General features: G+C 40.0%; 1 protein-coding gene across 4 annotated transcripts in view; it reads right to left on the bottom strand.

The window, feature by feature from the left end:
- Window positions 1–25,423, bottom strand: part of SORT1 (sortilin 1) — a 69,020-nt gene that overhangs the window by 9,713 nt on the left and 33,884 nt on the right. For 2 of the 4 annotated variants that reach the window (XM_069480872.1, XM_069480874.1), the window contains exons 4-14: window positions 22,439–22,541; window positions 21,731–21,895; window positions 18,641–18,714; window positions 16,072–16,121; window positions 14,939–15,069; window positions 12,167–12,311; window positions 10,842–10,997; window positions 9,009–9,115; window positions 2,019–2,121; window positions 1,183–1,351; window positions 425–615 (exon numbers count right to left, since the gene is read on the bottom strand). In XM_069480872.1, coding sequence (XP_069336973.1) covers window positions 425–615; window positions 1,183–1,351; window positions 2,019–2,121; window positions 9,009–9,115; window positions 10,842–10,997; window positions 12,167–12,311; window positions 14,939–15,069; window positions 16,072–16,121; window positions 18,641–18,714; window positions 21,731–21,895; window positions 22,439–22,541 — 1,394 coding nt within the window. The remainder of the gene's footprint in view (window positions 1–424; window positions 616–1,182; window positions 1,352–2,018; window positions 2,122–9,008; window positions 9,116–10,841; window positions 10,998–12,166; window positions 12,312–14,938; window positions 15,070–16,071; window positions 16,122–18,640; window positions 18,715–21,730; window positions 21,896–22,438; window positions 22,542–25,423) is intronic. The other 2 variants (XM_069480873.1, XM_069480875.1) reach the window with 1 other exon arrangement.

The following is a 25,423-nucleotide window of genomic DNA, read 5'->3' as shown; positions in this document are numbered from 1 at the left end:
TAGAGTGAGTGCCGTGGCGTCAGCCTAGCTCACAGCAACCTCAAACTCCTGAGCTCAAGCGATCCTCCTGTCTCAGCCTCCCGAGTAGCTGGGACTACAGGCATGCACCACCATGCCCGGCTAATTTTTTCTATATATATTTTTAGCTGTCCATATAATTTCTTTCTATTTTTAGTAGAGATGGGGTCTCGCTCTTGCTCAGGCTGGTCTCGAACTCCTGAGCTCAAACGATCCGCCCACCTCGGCCTCCCAGAGAGCTAGGATTACAGGCGTGAGCCACCGCACCCGGCCTTCCTTCAATCCCCTTTCATATGTGTATGAATTTGCTTATTCCAATTCCAGCTAAAAGAAGTTAAACTGAATTGCTTATTTAAGAAAATGGGCTTATAAGTTTCTGGTAGAAAAGGTCAAAGGAGACACTCACAGTTCCTTTCAAGGATATCTTTAAAATCAATGGTGTAGGAGACCCATTGGCTGGTCAGGAAAGATTCCGTGAAACCCCAAATGCTGATATTCATGGACCTAGCTCCAGGTTCTGAAGCTAGGCCAGTGAAATAGATGGGGTCCCTGGTGAATGTGTAGGTTTGCCAGCATTGACCTTCATCTGTGGAGAACCTGAAACCACAATCAGAGAAAGATCGTGACAGAGGATCAATGTGTACGGGGAATATCAGGAAACCACCTTGCACTTTGATCCCGACCCTCATCTGACAATTATTTTAACTTTTAATGTCTCCAGTTAGCAGGAGAGGGAACAGGGATTCATTCAGAGCGAGTATGAAAGTAAATAACTTTACAAAAATTCCTTCGAAGGAAAGAAAGGGTAGTGACCCAGATAAGAATGGGCTTCTAAATTAATAAACTCAAATTATTTTATAAGAACTTGCACTTAAGATGCCATTTCCAATCCAGAGAGCTTCAGCAATTCCATAATATTTTTGTGGAGAGAAGGAAGAATATTTTTAAAAAGTGACAAAATGTGTTAGCTAGAGGTAGGAGGAGGAAAAAGCAATGCCATTTAATTTGAGTTGCTCTAAATGTAACCCCTTCTAGAACGTTCCTTAGTTTTGTAGAATGCAAAAATTTGAATCATGGTCAGTAACAACCCCTACTAAAGGGAAGAACATTCCCCACACTTGCCCTCTGCCCAGATAGTGTGCGTGGAGCTGAACTCATGCATACTTAATCACATTGATAGGACGGCTGCTGTGCTCAATGGCCACAATGATGCCTCCGGAGTCCAGGATGGTGTAATAGTGGGGTCCTTTCAGCATCTTCGCCCAGGAGTAACCCCCATCATCTGAGATGTACACATCTGGGACCATCACTGAGATGGCATCCCCCACGCTACCTGCAACACAATCCACCATCTCATCAGCATAAACAGGCAATGAAAGAGAGGACGTACTGAGGGGAGAATAATTTTGAATGAATTTATTCTGACTATTTCCCATCAGGCCTCTTGTAGTAAAGAAGGAGGCCATGAAAAATTTGGAAAATGCAGAAGTCATGTTGCTCTTTCTAATGGGAATCTATGAAAAACTCTAAGTATTTATTGTTATAATGAAAGAAATTCTACCAAAGGAATATAAAAGCCATCTACAGTGGTTTTTCGTCCTTTTCTTTTTCTATTTTTTTTAAGAGACAGGGTCTCGCTCTGTCACCAGGCTGGAGTGCAGTGGCACGATCATAGCTCACTGCAATCCACAACTCCTGGACTTAAGTGATCCTCCTGTCTCAGCCTCCCAAGTAACTGGGACTATAGGCACATACCACCACGCCCAGCTAATTTCTAAACTTGTTTTAGATATAAGGTCTTGCTATGTTGCTCAGGCTGGTCTTGAACTCCTGGCCTCAAACGATCGTTCGCTCAGCCGCCCAAAGTGCTGGGATTACAGGCGTGAGCCACTGTGCCCAGCTTATAGTGGTTTTTCTTACAGGGTTCAAAGCCTGCAGCTGAGTCTCAGTGTGCTCAGCTGCTATTCCTGTTGGTGGTGGTGAGTGGGAGAGCTCCGTACCATGAGCGATGACTATGCCTACGGCATTAGGTTCTGACAGTGGGGCCATCGGAACGTTTAATTTCTGGGAGATGCTGTAGGAAGCATGAATATGAAGGCTGCACTGTGAAAAGAAACCAAAGCTTAGATTAAAACCAAAGGTACAATTTCTTTACTTATCTCACAGACCTCCTCTGATAAAACTTTTAACTTAGCCTGGACCTCAGTAGGATAATCTTTTTTTAAAACTTGTAAAATACTAATTTCATAAAATTTACTATCGTAACTCTTTTTAAATGTACAGTTCAGTAGTGCAAAGTGTATTCACACTGTTGTGCAACGAAATCTCCAAAACTTTTTCATCTTGTAAAACTGAAACTCTTTCACCCATTAAGCAACAGCTTCCCGCCTCTTCCTCCCCTCAGCCTCTGGCAACCACCATTGCACTTTGTGTTTCTATGAATCTGACTGCTCTAGATACCTCACATAAGTACAATCATACAACATTTTTCTTTTTGTGTTTTGCTTATTTCATTTGGCACAATGTCCTCAAGGTTCATCCATGTTGTAGCATATGTCAGAATTTCCTTCTTTTTAAAGACAGAATGTCTTTTACCTCTTTTGGTTAAATTTACTCCTAAGTATTTTTTATGTTTTTGTAAATGGAATTTTCTTGATTTTGTTTTTTCCAGATAGTTTGTTATTAGTGTATAGTGTATTTTTGTATGTTGATTTTGCATCCTGCAATTTTACTGAATTAGTTTATTAGCTCTAACAGTTTTTTGGTGGACTCTTTGGGAATTTCTATATATCACGTCATCTGCAGATGATTTTACTTCTTCCTTTTGGAAAAGATTTGGTTGCCTTTTATTTCTTTTTCTTGCTTAATTGCTCTTGCTAGGATGTCCAGTACTGTGTTGAATAGAAGTGGTACGAGTAGGAGTCCTTGTCTTTTTCCTGATCTTAGAGCAAAAGCTTTCAGCTTTTCACCATTGAATATGATGTTAGCTGTGGGCTTGTCATATATGGCCTTTATTATGTTGCTATGAACACGGGTGTGCAAATATCTTTTTGAGACCCTGCTTCCAATTCTTTTGGATATATACTCAGAAGTGGAATTGATGGATCATATGATAATCCTATTTTTAAGTTTTTTAGGAACTACTATGCTGTTTTTTATAGCAGCTGCACTATTTACATTCCCACCAACAGTGCACAAGGGTTCCAATTTCTCCACATTCTCACCAATACTTTTTTTTTTTAACGTATGTAAGGAGATACCTCATTGTGGTTTTGATTTGCATTTTCTTAATGATTAGTGATGTTGAGCATCTTTTTATACGCTCATTAGCCACTTGCATAACTTCTTTGGAGAAATGTCTACTCAAGTTCTTTGCCTAATTTTTATTCAGGTTGTTTATTTTTTTGTTGTTCAGCTGTACACTCAGTGGTATACTTTTTTTTTTTTTTGAGACAGGGTCTCGCTCTGTCACCTGTACTAGAGTGCAGTGGCATCACTGCAACCTCAAACTCCTGGGCTCAAGTAATTCTCCTGCCCCAGCCTCCCAAATAGCTGGGACTACAGGTGTGTGCCACCATACTTGGCTCAATTTTCTATTTTTTGTAGAGACAGGGGTCTTGCTCTTGCTCAGGTTGATCTTGAACCCCTGACCCTCCTCGGCCTCCCAGAGTGCTAGGATTACAAGTGTGAGCCATTGTGCCTGCCCAGTGGGATACTGTTGATTCTGAAATGCATTAGAATATTTGGAAGCAAATTATACAATTATTTTATCATGTGTAATTTGCCTTATTTTATTTTTGCATTACACCAATGCCTCTGACCAAGGTTTAAAGTATGACTCCACACAAATAAACTTAATGAATACCTGATATACTTCAGACACTGTACAAAATGTGGTAGTAATTCAAAATAAGATCCAGTCCTGTTTGTAATAAACTATGTTATAGGGTCCAGGCCTGCCCCCAAGGTCCCAGGCAACAGGCCTGCCCCTGGGCCCACCCAAGTAGACCCCTGTGTTAGGCTGGCCCCTGAAAACACAGGTTCCAGGCACCCCACCTGTGGACCCCATCAAGAGACCCACACCATGGCTGCCCTAGCAGATCCAGTCTCAAAGCCCACCACCACAGACCAAGGTACCAGGCCCACCTATCTGCAGACCATGCCAGCCAGTGTACCCAGAATCTCTGGACGGGTTGACTGATGAAGGGCTTTCCCTGCTGAAGCCAGTCTACAAAGGACCAAGTATGTAAGGACACACATAAGCTGAAAGTAAAGAGATAGATGAAGATATTCCATCCAAATAGTAAGCAAAAGAGAGCAGAGGTGGGTATACTGATAACAGACAAAACAGACTTTAAGTCAAAAACTATCACAAGAGATAAAGAAGGTCATTATAGGCCAGGCACAGTGGCTCATGCCAGTAATCGTAGATTTTGGGAGGCAGAGGTGGGAGGATTTCTTAAGGCCCGGAGTTTGAGACCAGCCTGGGCAACAAAGCAAGACACTGTCTTAAAAAAAAAATTAGCTGGTTGTGATGGCATGTGCTTGTAGTCCCAGCCACTCCAGAAGCTGAGTCAGTAGGATTGCTTCAGTCCAGGGGTTCAAGCTGACAGTGAGCTATGATTGCACCACTGCACTTCAGACTGGATGACAGAGCAAGATCCTGTTTCTAAAAAAGAAAGAAAGATCTCAAACATCCTTTTAGCCTTCTCAAGGAGAACAAACTAAGCCCAGAGTTAGCAGGAAGGAAGGAAATAATAAAGATCAGAGCAGAAATAAATGAAAGAGATTAGAAAAGAATAGAAAAAAAATCAAAACTAAAAATCAGATTTTTTAAAAGATAAAAATTTGCCCAACTTTTAGTTAGACTAAAAAAAAGAGAAGATTCAAATAAAATCAGAAATGTGGGGAGTGGGGGAGGGGATGGGGGTATGCCTACACAATGAGTGCATTGCGCACCGTTTGGGGAATGGTAACACTTGAAGGTGCTGACTCCGGAAGGGTGGGGGTGGGGAAGGGAGGGATATATACCTACATGATGGGTGCAACGTGCACTACCTGGGGAACAGACACGCCTGGAGCTCTGACTTGGGGGGAAAGGCGGTGCATGGGCAACGTATGTAACCTGCAATTCTGTATTCCCCATAACAATAAGATGAAATTAAAAAAAAAAAAAAAAGAAATGCAAGAGGAGACATTACAACCTATAACAAAGAAATACAAAGGATTGCAAGAGATTACTATGAACAATTATACACCAACAAATTGGATAATCCAGAAAAACAGATAAATTTCTAGGCACATACAGCCTATTAGGACTGAACAATGAAGAAATAGAAAATCTGGACAGATCAATAAAATGAGATTGACTCAATAATCAAAAACCTTCTAACAAAGAAAAGCTTAGGATTTGATGGGTTCATTGATGAATCTACCAAACAGTCTTTAAAAGAGAATAAACATAAATCCTTCTCAAACTCTTCCAAAACTTGAAGAGGACAGAACACTTCCAAACTCATTTCATGAGGCCAGTATTATCCTCATACCAAAACCAGAAAAAAACACTATAAGAAAAGAAAATTATAGGCCAACATCTCTGATGAACAAAGATGCAAAAATCCTCAAAAAAAAAAAAAAAATACCAGCAAACTGAATTCAACACCACATAAAAAGGACCATACATCATAATCAAGTAGGATATTTATCCCTGGCATGCAAGGATGGCTCAACATAGCCAAGTCAATAAATGTGATAAGCCACATTAACAGAATGAAAGTTAAAAATCATCTCAATGGATGCATAAAAAGCATTTGATGAAATTCAATATCCTTTAATAATAAAAACTCAACAAATTAGGTACAGAAGGGCTTTCCCTGCTGAAGCCAGTCTACAAAGGACCATGTATGTAGGGACACACATAAGCTGAAAGTAAAGAGATAGATGAAGATATTCCATCCAAATAGTAAGCAAAAGAAAGCAGAGGTGGGTATACTGATAACAGACAAAATAGACTTTAAGTCAAAAACTATCACAAGAGATAAAGAAGGTCATTATAGGCCAGGCATAGTGGCTCATGCTGGTAATCGTAGATTTTGGGAGGCAGAGGTGGGAGGATTTCTTAAGGCCGGGAGTTTGAGACCAGCCTGGGCAACAATATTCAAATGCAGAACAATGAATTTGAACCTTTATTTCATACCATATATAAAAATCAACACAAAATGGATTAAAGACTTAAATGTAAGACTTGAAACTTAAAACTATTAATACTAGAAGAAAACATAGGGAAAAGGCTTCTTGACATTGGTCTGGACAATGACTTTTTGGATATGACCCCAAAGCACAGGTAACAAAAAGCAAAAATAGACACTTGCATCAGACTAAAAACCTTCTGCAAAGCAAAGATAACAATCAAAAGAGTGAAGAGAGACAACTTATGGAATGGGAGAAAATATGTGCAAACCATATATCCCATAAGCATCCAAACCACTCAACAATAAGCAAACAAATAATCCAATTAAAAATTGGGCAAAAGACCTGAATAGATATTTCTCAGAAGACAACAAACAAATGGCCAATGGGTATATGAAAAAATGCTCAACACCATTAATTATGGGGGAAATACAAATAAACACCACAATGAGATATCATCTCCCATGTGTTAGAATAGCTATTATCAAAAAGACAAAAGATAACAAGTATTGGGCAAGGACATGGAGAAAACAGACCCTTGTACACTGTTGGTGACAATGTAAATTGATACAGCCACTATGCAAAAACAGTATGGAGTTTCCTAAAAATATGAAAGATATTTGCATTGCTTATGAATGGCTGGTCTATGGCTTTTTGTAGAATTTCTCCAGTCTCATAGCTGCCATGCTGGCCCCTAACTAATCACCAGGTAACTAATCCTACTTCTGTCTATATCCAAAGAAAATAAAGTCAATATCTCAAAGAGATATCTGCACTCCCATGTTCATTGCACTCCCACGGTCGTTGCAGTGCTATTTACAATAGCCAGATATGGAATCCACCTAAGTTTCCATAGATGGACGAATGGATAAAGAAAATGTAGTATAATACATATTCACACACAGGAATATTACTCAGTCTTAAAAAAGAAGGAAATTTTGTCATTTGTGACAACACGGATAAACCTGGGGGACACCATGTTAAGTAAAAGAAGCCAGGCACAGAAAGACAAATACTACATGATATCACTTAAACGTGGAATATAAAAAAGTCAGACTTACAGAAGCAGAGAGTAGAATGGTAGCTGCCAAGGGCAGGGGGGAAGGAAGAGATGTTGGCCAAAGCATACAAAGTTTCAGTTATGCAGGAAATATAAATTCTGGAGAGCCCAATATATTAATATAACATGGTGACTATAGTCAATAATACTGTATTTTATACTTGACATTTGCTAAGAGAATTGATTCTACATATTCTTGCCAAACAAAAAAAACAAAACTATGAGGTGACTGGTATATTAATTAGCTTGATTGTGGTAATCATCTCACAATGTATACATGAAGCAAGATGGATCACATTGTACACTGTAAATATATACAATCTGACTTGTCAATTATGCCTCAATAAAGGTGGGAAAAAAGTCAGAAACTATTATAGTTGAGGTCTAAAGCAGAGTGAAAGTGCTTTAAAAGAAGTTCAAAATGGTTAAAATGATAAGTATTATGTTACATATATTTTACTACAATTTAAAAAAAGAGGTTCAAGCAAACTATTAATGAAATGAAGAAGAACGATTAGTTCTAATTGGATGAGCACTGAGGATGGTTAGAATTTCTACTAATCCTAATAATTTGGGGTTGGAGAAGACAGGCACAACTCTCCTCAAGAATAATGTGGGGAAGGCCACAGGGTGTCTGGGGAACAGTGGGTTGCAACAAGAGTATGTCAGTGGTAGGGTGGGCAATGACAATGAAAAGGCGGAAGACAGCCCAACAGGAGAGAACCTTCCCTCACCAGCCGGGGCACAGACTACTCCCAGGCAAAGGGGAACCACACAGAATGCTGGGAAGGGAGAGGTGTGTTTAGTAAAACACAAACTGTTAGCCTTCAGTTTTGTTCTTCTTTAAAAGACAATCATAGTATTTTAACCTTTCTTCACAGTTCCTATTTCCCAAATGTATTTGCCTGAAGGGAGCAAGACAAAGGGGGAGAGTGTGTTGGGGGCGGTCTAGTACACTTTATCTCACACCATCTGAAGTCTTAGGACAAAGCAGGAAACCCAGTCCAGAAAAGCAGCCCGCATGTCAACAACAGGTATTCTGAGAAGAGCTCAGGAACTACTAGCACTGTCATTTTTTGAAGGAAACTGCTAGTGTTTCCCCAAGCATCTCTCAAAGTCTATAAGAGCCAGATAAAAAGCTTGTTTTTTTCTTTTTTTCTTGCCTGTCAAGGCCTGTCACTCCTGGCATCTGGGATCTCCTGGAGCGACACTTTTGTAGCTCTAGTTCCTAGTCTCTCCTCAGAGAGAGACTAACCATACCACCACCCACTGGCAGCGTCAGCCCAGGCAGGGGGCGGGGCTGGGGGGGTGGGGAAGAAGGCTGAATGCTCTTCCTCTTGTTTCTGATTAGCATGGCTTTGCAATGCTTACAAACAACTGGTCTACAGCTTCTCGTAGAACTTCCAAAGTCTTATAGCTGCCATGCTGACCCCTAACTAATCACTAGTCTTTCTGTCCACTCTGTTTTCATTCAGCAGTTTAATAAAACACGAATTTTTGGCCTTCAGGTTTGTTCTTCTTTAAAAGACAAATAATCCATAGTATTTTGACCTCTCCTCACAGTTCCTATTTCCCAAATTCTAAGTTAATTTCATTAACTCTCATTTCCAAACTTTCCATCTGAAGCTGTGGACCCTAATCAAGTATGAAACTTCATCATTCAAAAGCCTGGCACTGATCAGAGCAGAACAGAAGTCTGCTTTGCTCCAGGCACACGTGATGACGACTGGAGTAAACAAACCTCATTCTTGTTTTTTGCTGTAGCATCGCATTCACTGTTTTCAGGCTTCCTTAGGTGCTTCCACCTTCCTCCTTGGTCAAAAGTGATCATGGTCTGGATAGAATTATCTGAATGGGAAAAGAATGACATTAACTCAATGCACTGGTAGCACCTAATTAAATTCAGTTTATCAATGTATAACTCTCTCCGAACTGAGACCATGTAACACCATTATAACCCTGGAGCTCCACAAGCTTATCGCCTTATAAAATGGCTCAGTGTTGGTGAGTAACTGAGTAGCACTTTAAATATGATTATTTGAAGAAGGCTTCCTACCTGAACAGGAACCAATTAATTCCAGAAATCATCTAGGACTGATACTCTCAAAAAAAGATACCTTTAACTTCTTACCAACATGAACAAGCTGATGTCCATTCTCCTTCCTTGCCTGCTTGCCTTGGAAGTAAAATTTACCATGAGAAGGCATCCTAATCTTTACTCAGACAACGCCATGACACCAGGCTTCTTTTAGGAACTCTCAAGGTTTGAATAAGTGTGCATAGTTCTGGATTAATAATTCCTCTCTATCACCCCATATCTTCTCTCTCTTATACTTTCTTTCTTTTTGTTTTTTAGAGATGTGTCTATGTTGTCTAGGGTGGTCTCAAAATCCTGGGCTCAAGTGATCCTATCACCTCCGCCTCCCGAGTAGCTGGGACTAATGACGTATGCCCCCGAACCCAGTTTTTTTTCTTATGTCTCTTCTCCATTCCCTATTTTCAATGATATAAACTCTTATAGGTTCAAATTCAGAGATAACATGCTTTGAGTTTTCCAAGGAAAACCAAAAAAGAAAGCAAATGAAGAAAAATTCATTTATTCAACATTTATTGAGTGCCCACTATGTGAAAACTCTTACAGGCCTTTGGAACTATATTAGTGAACAAAATAGACAAAAAATTTTGTGAAATATACATTCTGGTAGGGTGAGAAAAGTACTGGACATAGTAAGTAAGTAAATTATATAGTGTGTTAAAAATAAGTGCTGTGGAAAAAACTTGTGCAGCTAAAGGTGGACTGGGAGTGTATGTGAGACGGGGGAGGCAGGTCTCATTCAGAAAGTAATATATGAGCACAGACTGGGAGGAGGAAAACAGTCTTGCAGGTATCTGGGAAACAAAGAGAACCATCCGTGCAAATCTCTAATCCATGCATGTGTGTACCTGGTGTGTTAAGAATTGGCCGGTGGCTAGTGTGACCAGAGTACAGCAAATGAAAAAGAGAAGAGTTGGAGGTGAGTTAGGGAGGAAATAGGGAGCCACTATCTCTTAGGACCTTGAAGACAGTTGCAAGGACTTTGCAAAATAAAAACAAACAGCCCCTGCCTGCTGCCACAAAATAAATACGTAAATAAAATAAAACTTTAAAAGTCTTTGTACTTGAGACCAATGTGTTTATTTGTACAATGGGTTCTTTTACTATGAGCCACTGAGTAGAACACAAGAAGAACCTTGGCTGGCTATTGCTATACCCTCTATAAAAGGAAGAGCAGGAAGTGTTTCAAATTCAGGCTCCTCCCTGCAGGCCTACACCTCCCATATAGTAATAAAAGACTCATTGTATAACCTAAACAACATAGACTCAAAATATCTTTCTATCTGCTGTTGCTTTTCTCTCTCCCAGTTCTATTTACTGTAACTTATTTAAAATAGAAAGCCAGAATTTACATGGGGAGGCTTATTGGCTAGGCAAGCAACATTACTGGGGGGACAGGAAAATCAGTTTCCCCAAAAGCCTCAAATCCTAACATGTTCAGCTGAAGGAGCAGGGCAGAACAGCCATGCTCAGACTCACCTTCCGAGAGCACACTTGTTATGTAGACACCGCGGAGGGAGGTCACATTGGTAAAGTCTGTCTCTCCGCCTGTGGTAGTGTAGAGATGTCGGTCCAAAGACTTGGAATAGACAATGCCTCGATCATCTGAAGTAAAGATTGTGCCAAATCCAGTATCTGAAATAGGCAAATAAACAAAAACACTAAGTCTTGGGAGGGAATACAGAGAAAAACAATAGTCTAGCAATGGTCTGACCAAACCCAGTTGGCTGTCTTCACGATGGAGACTCAGACCTAAGAGTTAACCAAGGTTTGGTACCAAAGATCTTCATGTCCATCTTTAATTCTAGTACCTAACTTAGTGCCTGGAACATGGTAGATCCAAGTGTGTTGAATGAATTAATCAGATGCTACAGAAAACTTCTTCTCATATTTATTTTGGTGGCAGAAGCACTATATTTAGATTCATATTTTACACATCTCTAAATCTTTGTACTTTAGAGAAATGCTTCTCAAACTATCTGCAATGAAGGATCATTTTTTTTATTTCCAATGTGTCATAAACTGATGCTTTCATAAAATAAAATAAAAACTAATCACTAGAAAAATGAAATGAAAAGACACAAAATATAAGCTCTAAAATTTATCATTAGATTCAACAGACATAAAATTACCTTGTCAAATGGCTGGAAGAGTTTCTAAACTCTTGCTCTCAATGTCTGCACTTATTTGGTAATAGAGAGTTGCGTATCAGTACTGGTCTACCAACTGTTCTTTCAGTAGCTCTCTGTTCTATGACCCTTGAACATACTTTGCATAAACTAGATTACAGTATCAAAACAAGTGGACTTTTTTATGCTAAATCTGACTGGCTTAAAAAAAATAAAACAAGTGGCCTTTTAACACACTGACTGCCACACTAGGAAAAAAATGTTTTTCTTTGGGGCTATGGTGTTTTATTACGAAAATAGAATAAAAACTTCGAAAACAAAATGATCCTTACTAATTTAATGAAAAATGTGTTATTTTTTATTGTTTTCTGTGCGTGAGTTACAGGCAACTTGAAAAATAGTCCTCGCGCCTCCCAAGGTGAAGGGACATGTGAGTCACATGTGCTTCACCAGGCCCCCGGCTCAAAACTAACGTGAGTTAAATGCAACTCACATGGCACTTAATGTGTTAAACAGAGGATATACATTATCTCTAGGACAGAGTAATCCATAAGACACTAATACATTTCTAAGGGTAAGGGGAAAAATCAACACATAAAAAGGAAAGCTACTCAAAGTAGGGCTTCAAGCTCACATCTCTATGCATTTAAGGGTGAGCCACTAAAAAGCTCTTACCTCCAGGTTCATCTACATGCATAAATACCATGTCATCATTAGCTGCCAGAATAGAATAGAATTGTTCCTGCCCCACAGAGGGGAGCTGGGCCATGCCCCATGTGTCCCCTTGATCTGTTGACACATGGATCCTTCTTGTTGTATCCTAGAACAAATGCCAATATTTTTCTGTTTAATTTTATGACAAGACACCAAGTGCAGGGACAAGAACAGGAATGTTTTTAATAATTATTGTTACCATTTCCTCACTGGGTACAATTGCTATAAATGAAAGGTCATAGTGCTAATTACCAAAGCAATTTCTAACCTCCAGCAAAGTTCCAGGCAATGTACTTCTTCATTCTGGCATGGCCCTGTAAGGAGGTATCCTCCCAATCTCTGATATTCTATCTCCTTCAACAGAACTAAGGCTCTGATGGGACCACGATTAAGTTGGCTTTGTAGCCATTCACATACACTTGCTCAGATAATTCTCAAAATGAAGCCTGATGCATGTAAGTTTGGTCCCTTTGAGACAGTCCTGGCATAATCCAAAGAATTAAATAATTAAGCGTCTAGAAAATGGAGACGAAACCCATGCTTGGGAGATCACAAGAGAAGTCAAGATGTCACACGCCTCCATTTTAAGGAAGTCTCTCAGAATAGTTATAATGAAGGGAACATGCATGGGCTGGAAAGAGGCCAAGGAGAGTCAGAAATTACTATAAGGAAGTGGATCAGGGAGTCTTTGGCTGGTGAAAGGAGTCTGTTAAGAAGGCAATTAAAACTTACTCTCTGCTAAGTAGCTTAAAATAGCTACTAGACACAGTCATTGAGGGCATGAGAATTAATCTCAGGGTCTCCTTAGGTTAAATGTTCTTTAAAGTTCAGTGATAGGTACATTTAAATTATTTATTTAACTTAACTTATACCAAGATGTCTAATTAGTTTGAATTTTATGTTATAGGTAGAAACTGGAGTTCAAAAGGGTTCCACCACTGGGTGAACCTAGGCAAGTTACTCAATTCCCTCACCTATAAAATCGAGATAATAGTATTAGTTCACCAGGTTGCTGGGAGGATTATTACAAAATGGCTTGAGAGAATTATCTGTGCTTACTGTTTCTACTTCCCTGTCTCCAGTTCTCTCTGAAGTCACCTCAGTCAGACTTAAACTTCACTACTCCAATGAAACTGCTTTTGTTGAGGTCACCAACAATCTCCTCTTTGCCAACTTCGGTGGATAATTCTTAGAATTCATCCAACTCAACATCTCACTTGAATGTAACAGAGCTGATCATGTCCTGTGCCTTCAAACACTTTCTTCACTTGGCTTTCATGACATCACATGGTCCTGCTTTGCCCCACCCCCACTCATCTCTCCCTCTCAGTCTTCTTTGCTGGATTCTTCTGTTCCCAACTTTTCAATGTTGGGGTGTTCAGGACTTGCTCAGCCCTCCCACTGCCTCTCTACCTACGCATTCTTCTACAAGATACTATCTAGTCACATGGCTTCAAATACCGTATCAATTTGGGAGATTCATACACCCAAATGCTCATTTGACACGCCCATTTAGATATCTAACAGGTGTCTCATATCCAAAACCGAATTCTTGATTTTGCTCCCACAAACTTGCTCCTTCTGCAGTCTTGGCCATCTCAGAAAACGGCAACACAATCCACCCAGGTGCTCAGGACAAAGACTCTAAATGTACCCTTGATTCTGCTCATGCTCTCACAACCCACATTTAATCCATCAGCAAGTCCTATTAGCAATATGTTTAAAGATACATCCACAGTCTCACCGCTTCTCCCTGGTCCGCTGCTAACAGCCTGGCCAAGCTACCACCTCCTTCCTTGGACTACTGTGAGAGTCCCCGGCTACTCTCACTGCTTCCATGTATGTCCCCAACAGGCTACTCTGTGCACATCTATCCTGTCAAAACTAAAGCCAAATTCTGTCATTCCCCTGCTCACAACTCTCTCACAGCTCCCCAACACATGAAGGGTAAAAGCCAACGTCCTAATCGTGACCTAGAAGGGCTCTGAAGGGCCTGGCTGCTGGCTCCCCTCTGGCCTCACTTCTGACCACTCTTCTCTGTGTTCCCGCCACGCTGTCCTTCCCTTTTCTTCAATGTGCTGAGCATGCTCCAGCCTGAGGCTCTCCCCACTTGCTGCATCCTCGGCCTACTCTCCCCCAGACGTCCACATCATCATGCTCTCACTTCATACGGGTCTCACAGAACCCACCCAAACCAGCCTAATCCAAGATAGCATGCTCTGATTCCTGCCACTTTCTACTTCCTCTGCTTTAGATTTCTTCATAGCTTTAATTATTATCTAACATATCACAGTTATTTGTTAGTATCTATTTCCCTCCTTGAATATAAGCTCTGAGAGCAGGAAATGTATCTGTTTTGTTCACCGCTATGTTCACTGTATGTATCTAACATACAGTAGGTACTCAATGTTACCTATTTTAGTTTTTATTATTATTGAAAAATGAGCAAGTGGATTGCTTTTTTTCAGATGTCCATGTCTGAGCAAAGCCCAAACACTGAGTCAACACATCCCAAAAAAGATAACTGGAATTCGTATGATGACGAAGGCCAAAGTGCAGAATAGTCCATCAGAGTCAATCAGCCTCTGTAAAAAGAATCACCCCCAAACCTTACAGTCATATTAAATATTGCAAAAAGACAAGAAACTCTGTCAGTACTAAGTAGCAAAGGGAAACTATATGAGGCATATTTACAGAAATATCAGACTCCAAAGAGAAGAGGTAAATATCTACCTTATCTGCCATCACAGAGGCAAAAAGGAAACGTCCCCCAAGACCAAATGAGTAGATTTTCACGCCAATGGTTTTGAAGGTTTTTCCCAAGTCTGAAGTTCTCCGTAATTCCAGAGCCCCGAGGTCAGCTTCTTAAACAAGACAAAATATTAATTAAAACTCCACTTACTTGTGAGCCTAGTTCAAAACAGCTGTTTAAGAATTCTTTTTTATTTTATAGCTAAAGCATTTTTAATCCTATGCATGTTGATCAAATGACAACATAAGTGTGATACAGCATTACATATAGAGAATTCATATTTGGGTTTTTATACATGTGAAGTTTTATGCTGGATGGAAAGACAGAGTTTACTTAGTTCCAATATAGTTGCATAAAAATATCATAGCCATCGTATCTTGCTTTACTTGGCACAATTTAAATTATCTTTTCTTTTTCTTTCCTTTTTTTTTTTTTTTTTTTGAGACAGGGTCTCGCTCTGTTGCCCAGGCTAGATTTGAACTCCTGGGCTCAAGCAATCCTCCTTCCTCGGCCTCCTGAGTAGCTGGGATTATAGGCATGCGCCACTGAACTCAACTCTCATTCTAAGTTGTCTCATTTGAGTTTTGGTTTTCTTGTTTATTATCCAATACCTCTACTTGAATTTACATTCCATGAGAGCAGAACTTGGGTGTTTTGTTTTCTCCATTCTTAAAACAGCGTTTAGCATATAGCAGGTGCTCAAATATTTGTTGAATGAATAAATGAAAGATTTTGCCTTTTGTTTTGAAATTGTACCAAAGATTGGGAGGCCAATGGCTTCTGCCAATACAAATATAACCTATGCTCCTTTGCAGAAATCACTATGCATTTTAATTTGCTATTGTTTATAGCCTAATATTTGTTTTATATAAATACACTGCTAAAATTAAGAATACTTCCTCTATGTATAGCCTACCTTTTATTTGATCTGGGCACAGTGTGGTAATTTGGTTGTCCTTTCAAGATTTAAAACATTATTATCAGCTTTTTTAGCTACTAAAATTTCAGGAGAATGAAAGGATCTTTTACGTTTCTACTTCACTTCATACAACACAGAACTTTCTACCACAAATGGCCAACAGGACACTCTTTTCTGGGACTAAAATATACTTACTGCAGGAGCCATTCACATAAGTGGTAAAAAAGATGGTGTTTTCTGATCCCCTACAATGAGGCAAAAATAGGGAAAAGAAACAGTTTAACACTGCTAATGGACTGTGTCAATCTCTGTCACAAAGTTCCTAGAAAGTCTAACAGTTAGCTTCATCCACAGGCAGTGGCCAGCGCAGCCTTCTCAGGTGCCCTGGTCCTTCCACGGCCCGGCCAGGCAAGTTCCCGATAGCTTGGCCCCATGCATTTTCCATAGCCCACTACTGCTTTATATGAGCTCTTCCAGCCGGTCACACTGGACTACTTACACTCTCCAAATTTGCCTCTCGTATTTGCTCATACTGTTTCCTCCCTTAAATGCTTTTCTCTCACCTATCCAAATCTTATGCTCATGATCTTCTGGCTCCAGCTTAAAATCTAGCTCTTCTGCAAAACTTTCCCTGTCACTCTAGCTGGAAGGCTTCTTTGCTGCAAAATTCTAGAGCAGTGGTTCTCAACCATGGGCAATTTTGTCTCCCAGGGGACATGTGACAATGTCTGGAGACAATTTTGGTTGTCACAACTGGGGCAAGGGGGACAAGAGTTGTTACTAGCATCGAGTGGCTACAGGCCAGGGATGCTGCCAAACAATGCACAGGGCAGCCTCCCACAAAAACGAATTACCTGGCCCCAAGTGTCATTAGAGCTGACACTGAGAAATTGTGTTATAGAGCTCTATGCCATTCTACACAGCCACTTAGGAGCCATTTGTCTCCTATTTTTAATTTTAATTACATAGTATATGCTTTATCTCCCCTACTACACTAATTGGCTTCTCAGGGCAGGTACCAAGTTTCATGCTTTGTTGTTTCCCCTCAGAATCTAGTTCAATGCTTTATATGAGCTAAATAATTTAGTTCTTTCATCTCAAATAGACAACTGGGTCAGAGGCTGAATTATTTAAAACGTAACTTGGAAAGGGAGTTTGCAGGAAACTAGATTCAGATTCTGATGGTCATTATAGATGACCACCAGCAAAAGCTGCTGAGTTTGAGCGTGTTCTTTCAGGACTCAAAGTTATAAATTCCTAGAAATTAAAGATCTAAAAGATGAATAAACAGTTATCAGCAGCCTAGATATCCTTACTGAGACACCAACCAAAGAAACATGTTACTAAAGTAAAAAACCCTACATAGGATACAAAATAAAATACCATTTTAAAGTAACTTTTTAGTTTTAAAGGTAAGTTTTAATGATAAAAATTACCACAGTCTTACTTAAGCACGTCTCACATATTTTAGGTCCATTAGGAGTGAAATAATTCAACTTAGTTACCTTAAAAATTACTTCCTTCCTTATAAGACTATATAAGGTACAAACACAATTCATTAAAATACATAAAATGAAAGCAAATGTGGCATGTGTACCATTGGTGCTGTAAAAACCTCACTACATGAGCATTTCTGGAAAAGGCCCATTTTATTTAAGCAACATACTTAAAATTTTAATTAATTTTGGTAGACACATTTCTAATCTATATTATACACTTTCCTGATTCCCCAAGTAGAGTACATTAAACTCTTTCTCGGGATTCTGGGTCCTCATCATGAACATCAATCATATCAAACTATAATACAGTGTTCCCATTAGAAGTTACTGAAGTATGTGTACTTTCTTGATCTAACAGTAAATGATTTCATACTGTTATACAGTCTCTAAGTTTTTGTCTGTTGTTCTGCCTCCTTCTAGCTCTCAGGCTATAATTCTAATACTGTCATGTGCTTATTGTTAACAGCTACATATCCCAACTCTGGAAAACAATCTGCTATAAACTGGGAAACCAGATTATCAAATTTGTTGAAACTAGTCAAATGGAAAGAAGAAAGAAGCTCTAAACAAGGGTCTCAGCCTAACCAAATTTTGGAGGGATCAGCTCAGCCATCCCCCACATTTTCCAAATACATCTCCTTTCACAGAAGAAAAAAAAACTAAAGCCCAGAGAGGTTAAGCCACCGACTAGCAGCAGAATGAGGTTGGAACAAAGGTGACATGACTCCCAAGGAAGAGCTCCCTCCAATGCGTCATTTTTAAGCAGGTACCTGGTCGGGGAAGGACGTCCCAGCTGAGAGAAGTGAATGAGTTTTGCTGTACAGACAGTGTGACTTTGGGAGTCTGGAAGCTCTGGAAGCTTTCTTCCTGATTCCTTGCTATGTTGTACCTAACTGACATGGCTCTCTAGACAAGGGAGTGTAAATCCGGGCACAGAGAAGTATTTAAATCCCCAAATTAAAGCTGTATTTTATAATATTCCAACCGATGTCACCATTCATGGAAAATAAACCTTTTGCAGGCAGCAGCTACTCAGTATTTTATACTTTATATTCTAACATTTAGTGAGACTAAATCTTCTTTTCCAGCAGAATTAGAAGATCCTCCAGGTCAAGGTCTGTGTCATACCCCTCTCTGGTATCCCTTATGGCACCCTGAAGAGTACTTGGCACATAGTAAGTGCTCAATATTTTTTCATGTGATTTTTGGCAGCACTACCAGGAAAGGTTTAGGGCTCTGCACAGATGGAGTCTTCTGTTACTCACCATTTGGCCAAACATACTGCTTTGTGGATTTCTTCCCATTTTCCCCCAAAATTCTTGGACACCCACAGGCCATTCTGAAAGATTATAAATGACTTATCAAAATTCCAGCTTTATCCTGTGCAGCTGCTTGTATGACCTTTAATAATTCATATCCAATCATTCAGGACAGTAAAAACACATACTGAAGTCCCATTAGAACTGCCTGAGCTCTATAGACATACACACGGTTTATCTGGGGCCCTTCGGGGTCTTAAAAGTTCAGAATAACAAATGCATATGAAGTGCCTACTATGTGCCAGGCACTGTACCAGACGTTGCACTGGGGATACAAAGATGAATAAGACACACTCCCTGCTCTCAAGGAGCTCACAGTTTAACAACAGACATAGATAAGAAGAAAGTTCTACAAAATGCAGTGTTATGGAAACATGATCTAGTGTAGAAATGGGGAGAAGAGGGCCAGTGCATCAGAGACAGTTTCCTGATAAAGATGGCTGTGCTGAATCTTAAATGATGAGCAGTGTGACCAAAATAAGGCAAGCAGGGAGATGAAGTGTTATTGCACAAAGATAGACTAGTACTAGCAAAGGCAAGGAGGTGATAAAACACTGCAGTGTGTGCAGGGAGCTAAAAGCCACTGGACATTAATGGGGTGCAAATTCCAAGGTGAGCACATGAGAACTGAATGCTAGGGAGAAAGGCAAGGGCCAGCTCATGGAGAGCCTTCCTTCCATGCCATGCTGAGAAGTCTGGGTTTTATTATATATGAGGGACTCTCAGGAGGAAGGTGCTCTAAGCAGGAGAATGACACAGTCAGTTTCACTTTTTTAGGTGGAATACTTGTTTGAGAATGGGAAAGATGGATTACAGAGGGTCCTGAGGTTCTGAACCTTGTCCATGAGGAATAGGCTCTCCAAGAACTTAGAAGCCAGAATAGTAGAACTGGATGACTTTTCCTGTAGGGCAGGATAGGAGGAGGGGTTGTGTGTGCGTAGATAAGTCAGTCACTCTGGGTTTCTGGTTGGGGCATAGGATGCACTGTGGTATCATTAACTAGTATAAAGATTAAGTGAAAAAGAGTGTGCCTGAGAGAAGAGCAGGGAAGTAGTTCAGTTTTAGACTGATTTGTGGTGCCTATGGGACATCCAGATAGAGATATCCAGGGGGCAGCAGGATAGGAATCTGACACCCTAGGGGAAAGCCAGGGCTAGAGGTAAGGACTGGAGAATCTTACACATTATAAGTGGTAGTTAGATGGTAAGAGTGGAAGAGATTGCTCAGAGTGAAATGAACAGTAGGCATTTAAGGGTAGGGTGAAAGGAGTTTAACAGAGACCAAGAAGGAATGGCCAGAAAAGTAGAAGGACCAAAGGGAATGATGTCACAGAAGCAAAGCAAGTGCAGCTCCCCAAAGGAGGGATTGGCCAGTACTTTGAAATGTAGCGGAGATTTAAAAAGGTAAAGACTGACAATGTCAATCACACTGGCAACACGCGCTTACTGAGCTCAGCTTCAGTGGAAATGGGACAGAGATGTCCTGGTACAGCTGCAATTAAATGCAGATGATCTAGGCAGAGTTTATCTTCAGTGCTCCCCTATCCTCACCCACCATTCTCCTTTAACTCTTGCTCCTCTGGCAATATTCACCTCCCAGCATTTCTAATTTTCCTAATTCTACTTAAAAGGCAAGAAAAGGTCTGATATCACTTATTTGCACTTTAGTACAAATTGGTCCATCTTCTCCATCCCAATTATTTGTACTTCAGAGTTACCCTTAACTGGAAGAAATTTCAGGTATAAAAGCAGATTGTACCTGTCTCTTCCTGAGAATAGCCCTGTTTTAGTAACCTTGAGATACTTGGCAATGGAGATGAAGCGGTCAAAGAGGAGATCTGTGGTTCTGTCCTTTCTTGTGGAGGCTCTTTGCTCCCTTATAGGGCCTTCAGCTTAAGCTGCTGGTGGCCAATTTCCAGGAATCGTTGTTCTGAGATCTGAAGCCTACCCCCTACCAAGCTAGTTTCTGTCTTCTGGCCCCCATTGGCTAAGCATAAATCTGACCCTCCTGGAGCCCTCCAGACTCATCTCTGCTCAGAGACCTCCTCACAGAAGGGCCAGACACAGACTCCTCTTCCAGGGCCGTTCGCCCTCCCTACGCTACCCCTTTGCTCAGCCTGACTGCTCCACAGCTGATGATCTTGTTTCTGTCCCCAGTCGGTCAGCACAACAATGGCTCTCAAACTTCAGTGAGCATGCTTAGCTGGGAAGCGTGTTAAAAATATTAGTCACTCTGCAACCAAAAGTCACCAATTTATTCTATCTGGATTGGGGCCTAGGGATGAGATGTGGATCTTAAACCAGTTCCTCAGGTGTTTCTGTCTGATCCTGTTGCTCAGAAGCCCATACTCTTAAGAAATAAGATGAGAGAGAGCCATATAAACATAAAGTATAATTATGACTAGTATAGTCTAGCAACTCAGCCATTTTGGGCCCTTAACATCCACAATAAAGGAGACTAGTCCTCCAGGAAAGGACAAGCTGAATGTGCTCCTCAGGGAACTCCCAGCAGAGAGGTGGAGAGTTAGGGAGAGACACTGGTTGCTGAGGAAAGTACAGGAATGCGGTGGTGGGGTGCAGGGATTTGAAACTTTGGATGTTTAATACATGCGTGTCAAAGACCGAAATCAATATGCTTTATAAACTGAGAAACTAACAAAAAAGAAAAAAATTATAAAGATGTGGTTTGGTCACAGGGAAGGAACAATTATAATATTAGGAGTTTGACAATATATGCCTGTCCCTTGCAGCACAAGAATTAATACATTAAACTGTTTTCTAGTTCATTACTCCAAAAACACACATTATCCACTTAAATTATGACAACTAGACATCACACTTACCTGGAATAGGTAACACACAGAAATCATTCCCTTTACTAAATAGGAAAAAAAATGCAAAAATACATACTCCATGGTATAAGACGACACTAGAAAGAAGTCCAACATACAAGAATTACCTGCAGGGTCCTTTTAAGACAGTATATTTCTGAGACTATAAAATACAAACGTAAGCCAAGTTCCTCAACTGGACTTACTTCAGTGCTGAGGGCTAAAAGATAATCAGAATTCTGAGGGCTATACATCATTTGAGTGAGAAGATGAAAAGGGAGATCTGTCTGAATAAAATTCTTTGCAAAATCTGATGATCGGAAGATTCTTCCTCCGCTGCTTCCGCCAGACACCTCTGCTGTTAATATCACCTGATCAGAAAAAGGAAATATCAGATTCAGGATATGATACTATAAACACGCAGGAAGTTCTTGCACCATTTTCACCAGACACTGGCTAAGAAAATTTTAGTTCCAAAAGTAAGAAGCGTTATAAAAACAGATTAATTGCTCCACTGCACAAGTCTTACTCTATCAAAAAATAATGTCCTGAATTGAGCTAGTGCATCATACCTGTGAGTCTGAGCCTGGTCAGTTTTGAGATTAGTCAGTTTCCCAAAAGACTAAAATGCTGTTTTAGGGACACTGTTAATACTAAACAATTGCCACATAATTATAAAGGGTTTTGGTACATCTTGGACAGGGGCCAAAAAAAAAAAAAAAAAAAAGAAAGAAATCTGTGTGCTGAATTCCATTCTGATATGATCAGCATTAAATTATGTTTAATTTTTAAATATAACAATACTAAACTAAAATACGTTATTGTGTACCACTGGATCGTTCTGATACTAACATCTGACAGCCTTGCATGTGGTTATCAAGCACAAGCTTTACATATGCAAGAATGAGTCTCACCTTTCCTGAGTTCTCAGGACCAATAGCCATGCCAAATTCAGTTCGAATGAAGGTGTTATTGATGAGATTTGTAATGTCCTTAAAGTTCTTTCCATAATCCTCACTAAAAGGAAGAAAAAAGAGAGCAAATTTAGAGTGCAGGGGTCATGGATATTGTTGGGTTCTTACTCAGCTTTCCTTCCCCCCTTTCCACCAACCTTACCTAAATGCTCACCCCCGCACTGGATAGTCACATTCCTAGCTCTAGAGGGGGCCTGATTAGACTAAGGGAAATTCCACTTCCCACCCCCCGCCCCCACCAGTGATGGGTTCAGGAATGGGGAAGTGAGTAAAAAGGAAGAAATTTGGGGTCGTCTAGGAAACATATCTCCTCACACTTAAGAGAGCCACTTGATGAAATGGTCTGTCTTCCTTTAGGCCAGTGGTTCTCAACCAGACTATTTTTGTCCCACAGGGAACATTTGGTAATGTCTGGAAACTTTTTTTTTTTAAGAGACGGGGTCTCGCCCCGGCTAGAGTGCAGTGGCACAACCATAGCTCACTGAAGCCTCAAACTCCTGGGCTTAAGCAATCCTCCTGGCTTAGCCTTCTGAGTCTGAGTAGCTAGGACCACAGGTGTGAGCCTGACGTGGAGACATTTTTAATTATCACAACTCAGGGTTGAGATGCTACTGGTATCAAGTGAGTAGTGCCCAGTGATGTTGTCAAACATCCTACAATGCACAGGACTGTCCCCCAACAACAAATAATTATTGGGCCCTCAAAAATGTCAATTGTACCAAGGTTGAGAAACCCGGATGATGTAGAACACAAATGCAAAGCAAAAAATTGCTATCATTTTGTCACAATGAGAGCACAGCTAAAGTAATTCCAGAATTCCTGAGAAGTAAAGCCTATGACATTGAACTGAACTGACCCTGAAGTCTGTCCTTCCTCTATATTTAGTTATATGAAATCAATAATTCCCTTATTACTCAAGCAAGTTTAAGTTGGGATCTCTGCAAAATGAAGCCAAAGCCTCCTAACTAATCTTTTAATCCATAGTACTTACGATAAAGCTGTAAATTACTTAGTAGGGGTCTTGAAGTGCCTCACCCTAGAGGTTGCCATCCCTAGGCACAAGTCTCTAACACATGCAGTACATGCAATACTGCTAGGAAAAACAAACTTACTATTAATTCTTGGGTTCTCAAAGCTTTCCCCAAAAGTTCATTCCAACAATACCTTTTAGAGGTATTTGAATGCATGTATAGATTTTGGAAAATAAGAGCAAAGAAATAGTAGCTAACTTCGACAGGTTTAATACTATGTATAGCTCTCTTAAAACACAATACAGAATGCTAAATCTTAATATTCCTTAAATTTAAGTAACCATTACTGAAGACCACTGTGCACTGCAAGTTATTGCCCATAGATAAATGTAATCTGCAATTATAGATGCATGTAATCATGTATGCATCTGCAATGCATGTAGAATACAATCACGTGCCTCATAACAACAATGTTTCCATCACCAAAGGATGGCATATACAATGGTGGTCCCCTAAGATTATGATACTGTATTTTTACTATGCTTTTTCTTTGTTTACATACACAAATACTTACCATTGTGTTACAATTGCCTATAGTATTCAGTACAGTAACATGCTGTACAGGTTTGTAGGCCAGAATCAATAGGCTATACCAGGTAGCCTAGGTATATAGTAGGGTATACCATCTAGGTTTGTGTAAGTGCACTCTGTGATGTTCACACAATGACAAAATTGCCAAACAATGCATTTCTCAGAACATAACCCTGTTGTTAAGTGACACATGACTGTACATGACTTAAAACCATGCTACAAGTTTTGGCAGCAGCCTCAACAAATAAAGAATCACAGAACCACAGAACATGAGAGATGGAAGGGGTCTAAGGAGAACAACTTGTCCAACTCCCTTATTTCACAGATGAGGAGTTGCAAGGGGGAGGAATTCATTAAAAGTCAACTAGTTAATTAAGGGCAAAATTGAAACTACAGTGCAATTCTCTTAACTATCAGTCCCGAACTAGGGAGTTTTTCCCTTATAGACTAGGGTCTTATTCTATCTTGCTGGGGCTTGTGACCTGGCAGTAGAGATCACCTAAGAGGAAGCTGGAGACAGGAGGAAAGTATCCATACACGTACATGTCTCTGATAATACGTTAAAGCAAACTACATATGTCTTTAAGTTGTTCAAATGACTCTGCCCCTTCCTTAGCACATACACAGAAAACATCTAGATAAATAAAATAGAGATTAGGCACCATGCAACAGATTCCTATATTACCCTTTCTTTGGCTTTGAAGTAGAAGGTCAGTGTTTATCTTCCTGACAGCTGGCCAAGAGATGTGCATAAACAATTTCTAGCTCTACAGTGTGCATATATCATCAACAGCCCAGAAAACCTTCCAAAGGAGTTGCAGCAGCTTGATTATCGCTAGTTTATAAATCTCCCCTCCTTCATGACATCCCCAGGGAACCTCTACAAACCTGTTGGCAAGCCTGCTTGCTTTTTAAGAACTTGGCACAACAAACACATCCCTGACAGCATGAACAAAACAAAAAATCACCTGCTACAACACTCTGGTACTTGAGCCAGTTAAACAAATGTAGAAAATAAAATGGACTAATATCAACTTGCTGGGATTTAAGTAGGGTTCTGTCAAGGCCACTTTGGGCCCAGGGATATATTTTTAACATAATACTTTATTTAAACACACCTTTATTTTCTATCAGTGTACATATCTGCATATAACATACATCATGAAGAGGAAATCAATGAAACATCTTGAAAAATAAATCTACTTTTCAAATTCCACATGACAATTAATAGAGTTATGAACAAGAGTCAAAGGATAACTAAACAATTAAAACCATCTACTTTAGAAACAAGTCTTTTTAATAACAATTCTACACATCAATCCTAATATCCACTCTTTCTAGTTACCAAAAATAAATGATCACT

Source organism: Eulemur rufifrons, chromosome 8 (genome assembly GCF_041146395.1).
Source record: "Eulemur rufifrons isolate Redbay chromosome 8, OSU_ERuf_1, whole genome shotgun sequence".
NCBI classification, from domain to species: Eukaryota; Metazoa; Chordata; class Mammalia; order Primates; family Lemuridae; genus Eulemur; species Eulemur rufifrons.
Note: the sequence above shows the minus strand (reverse complement) of the source record. Positions and strands in the feature narration are given on the sequence as shown.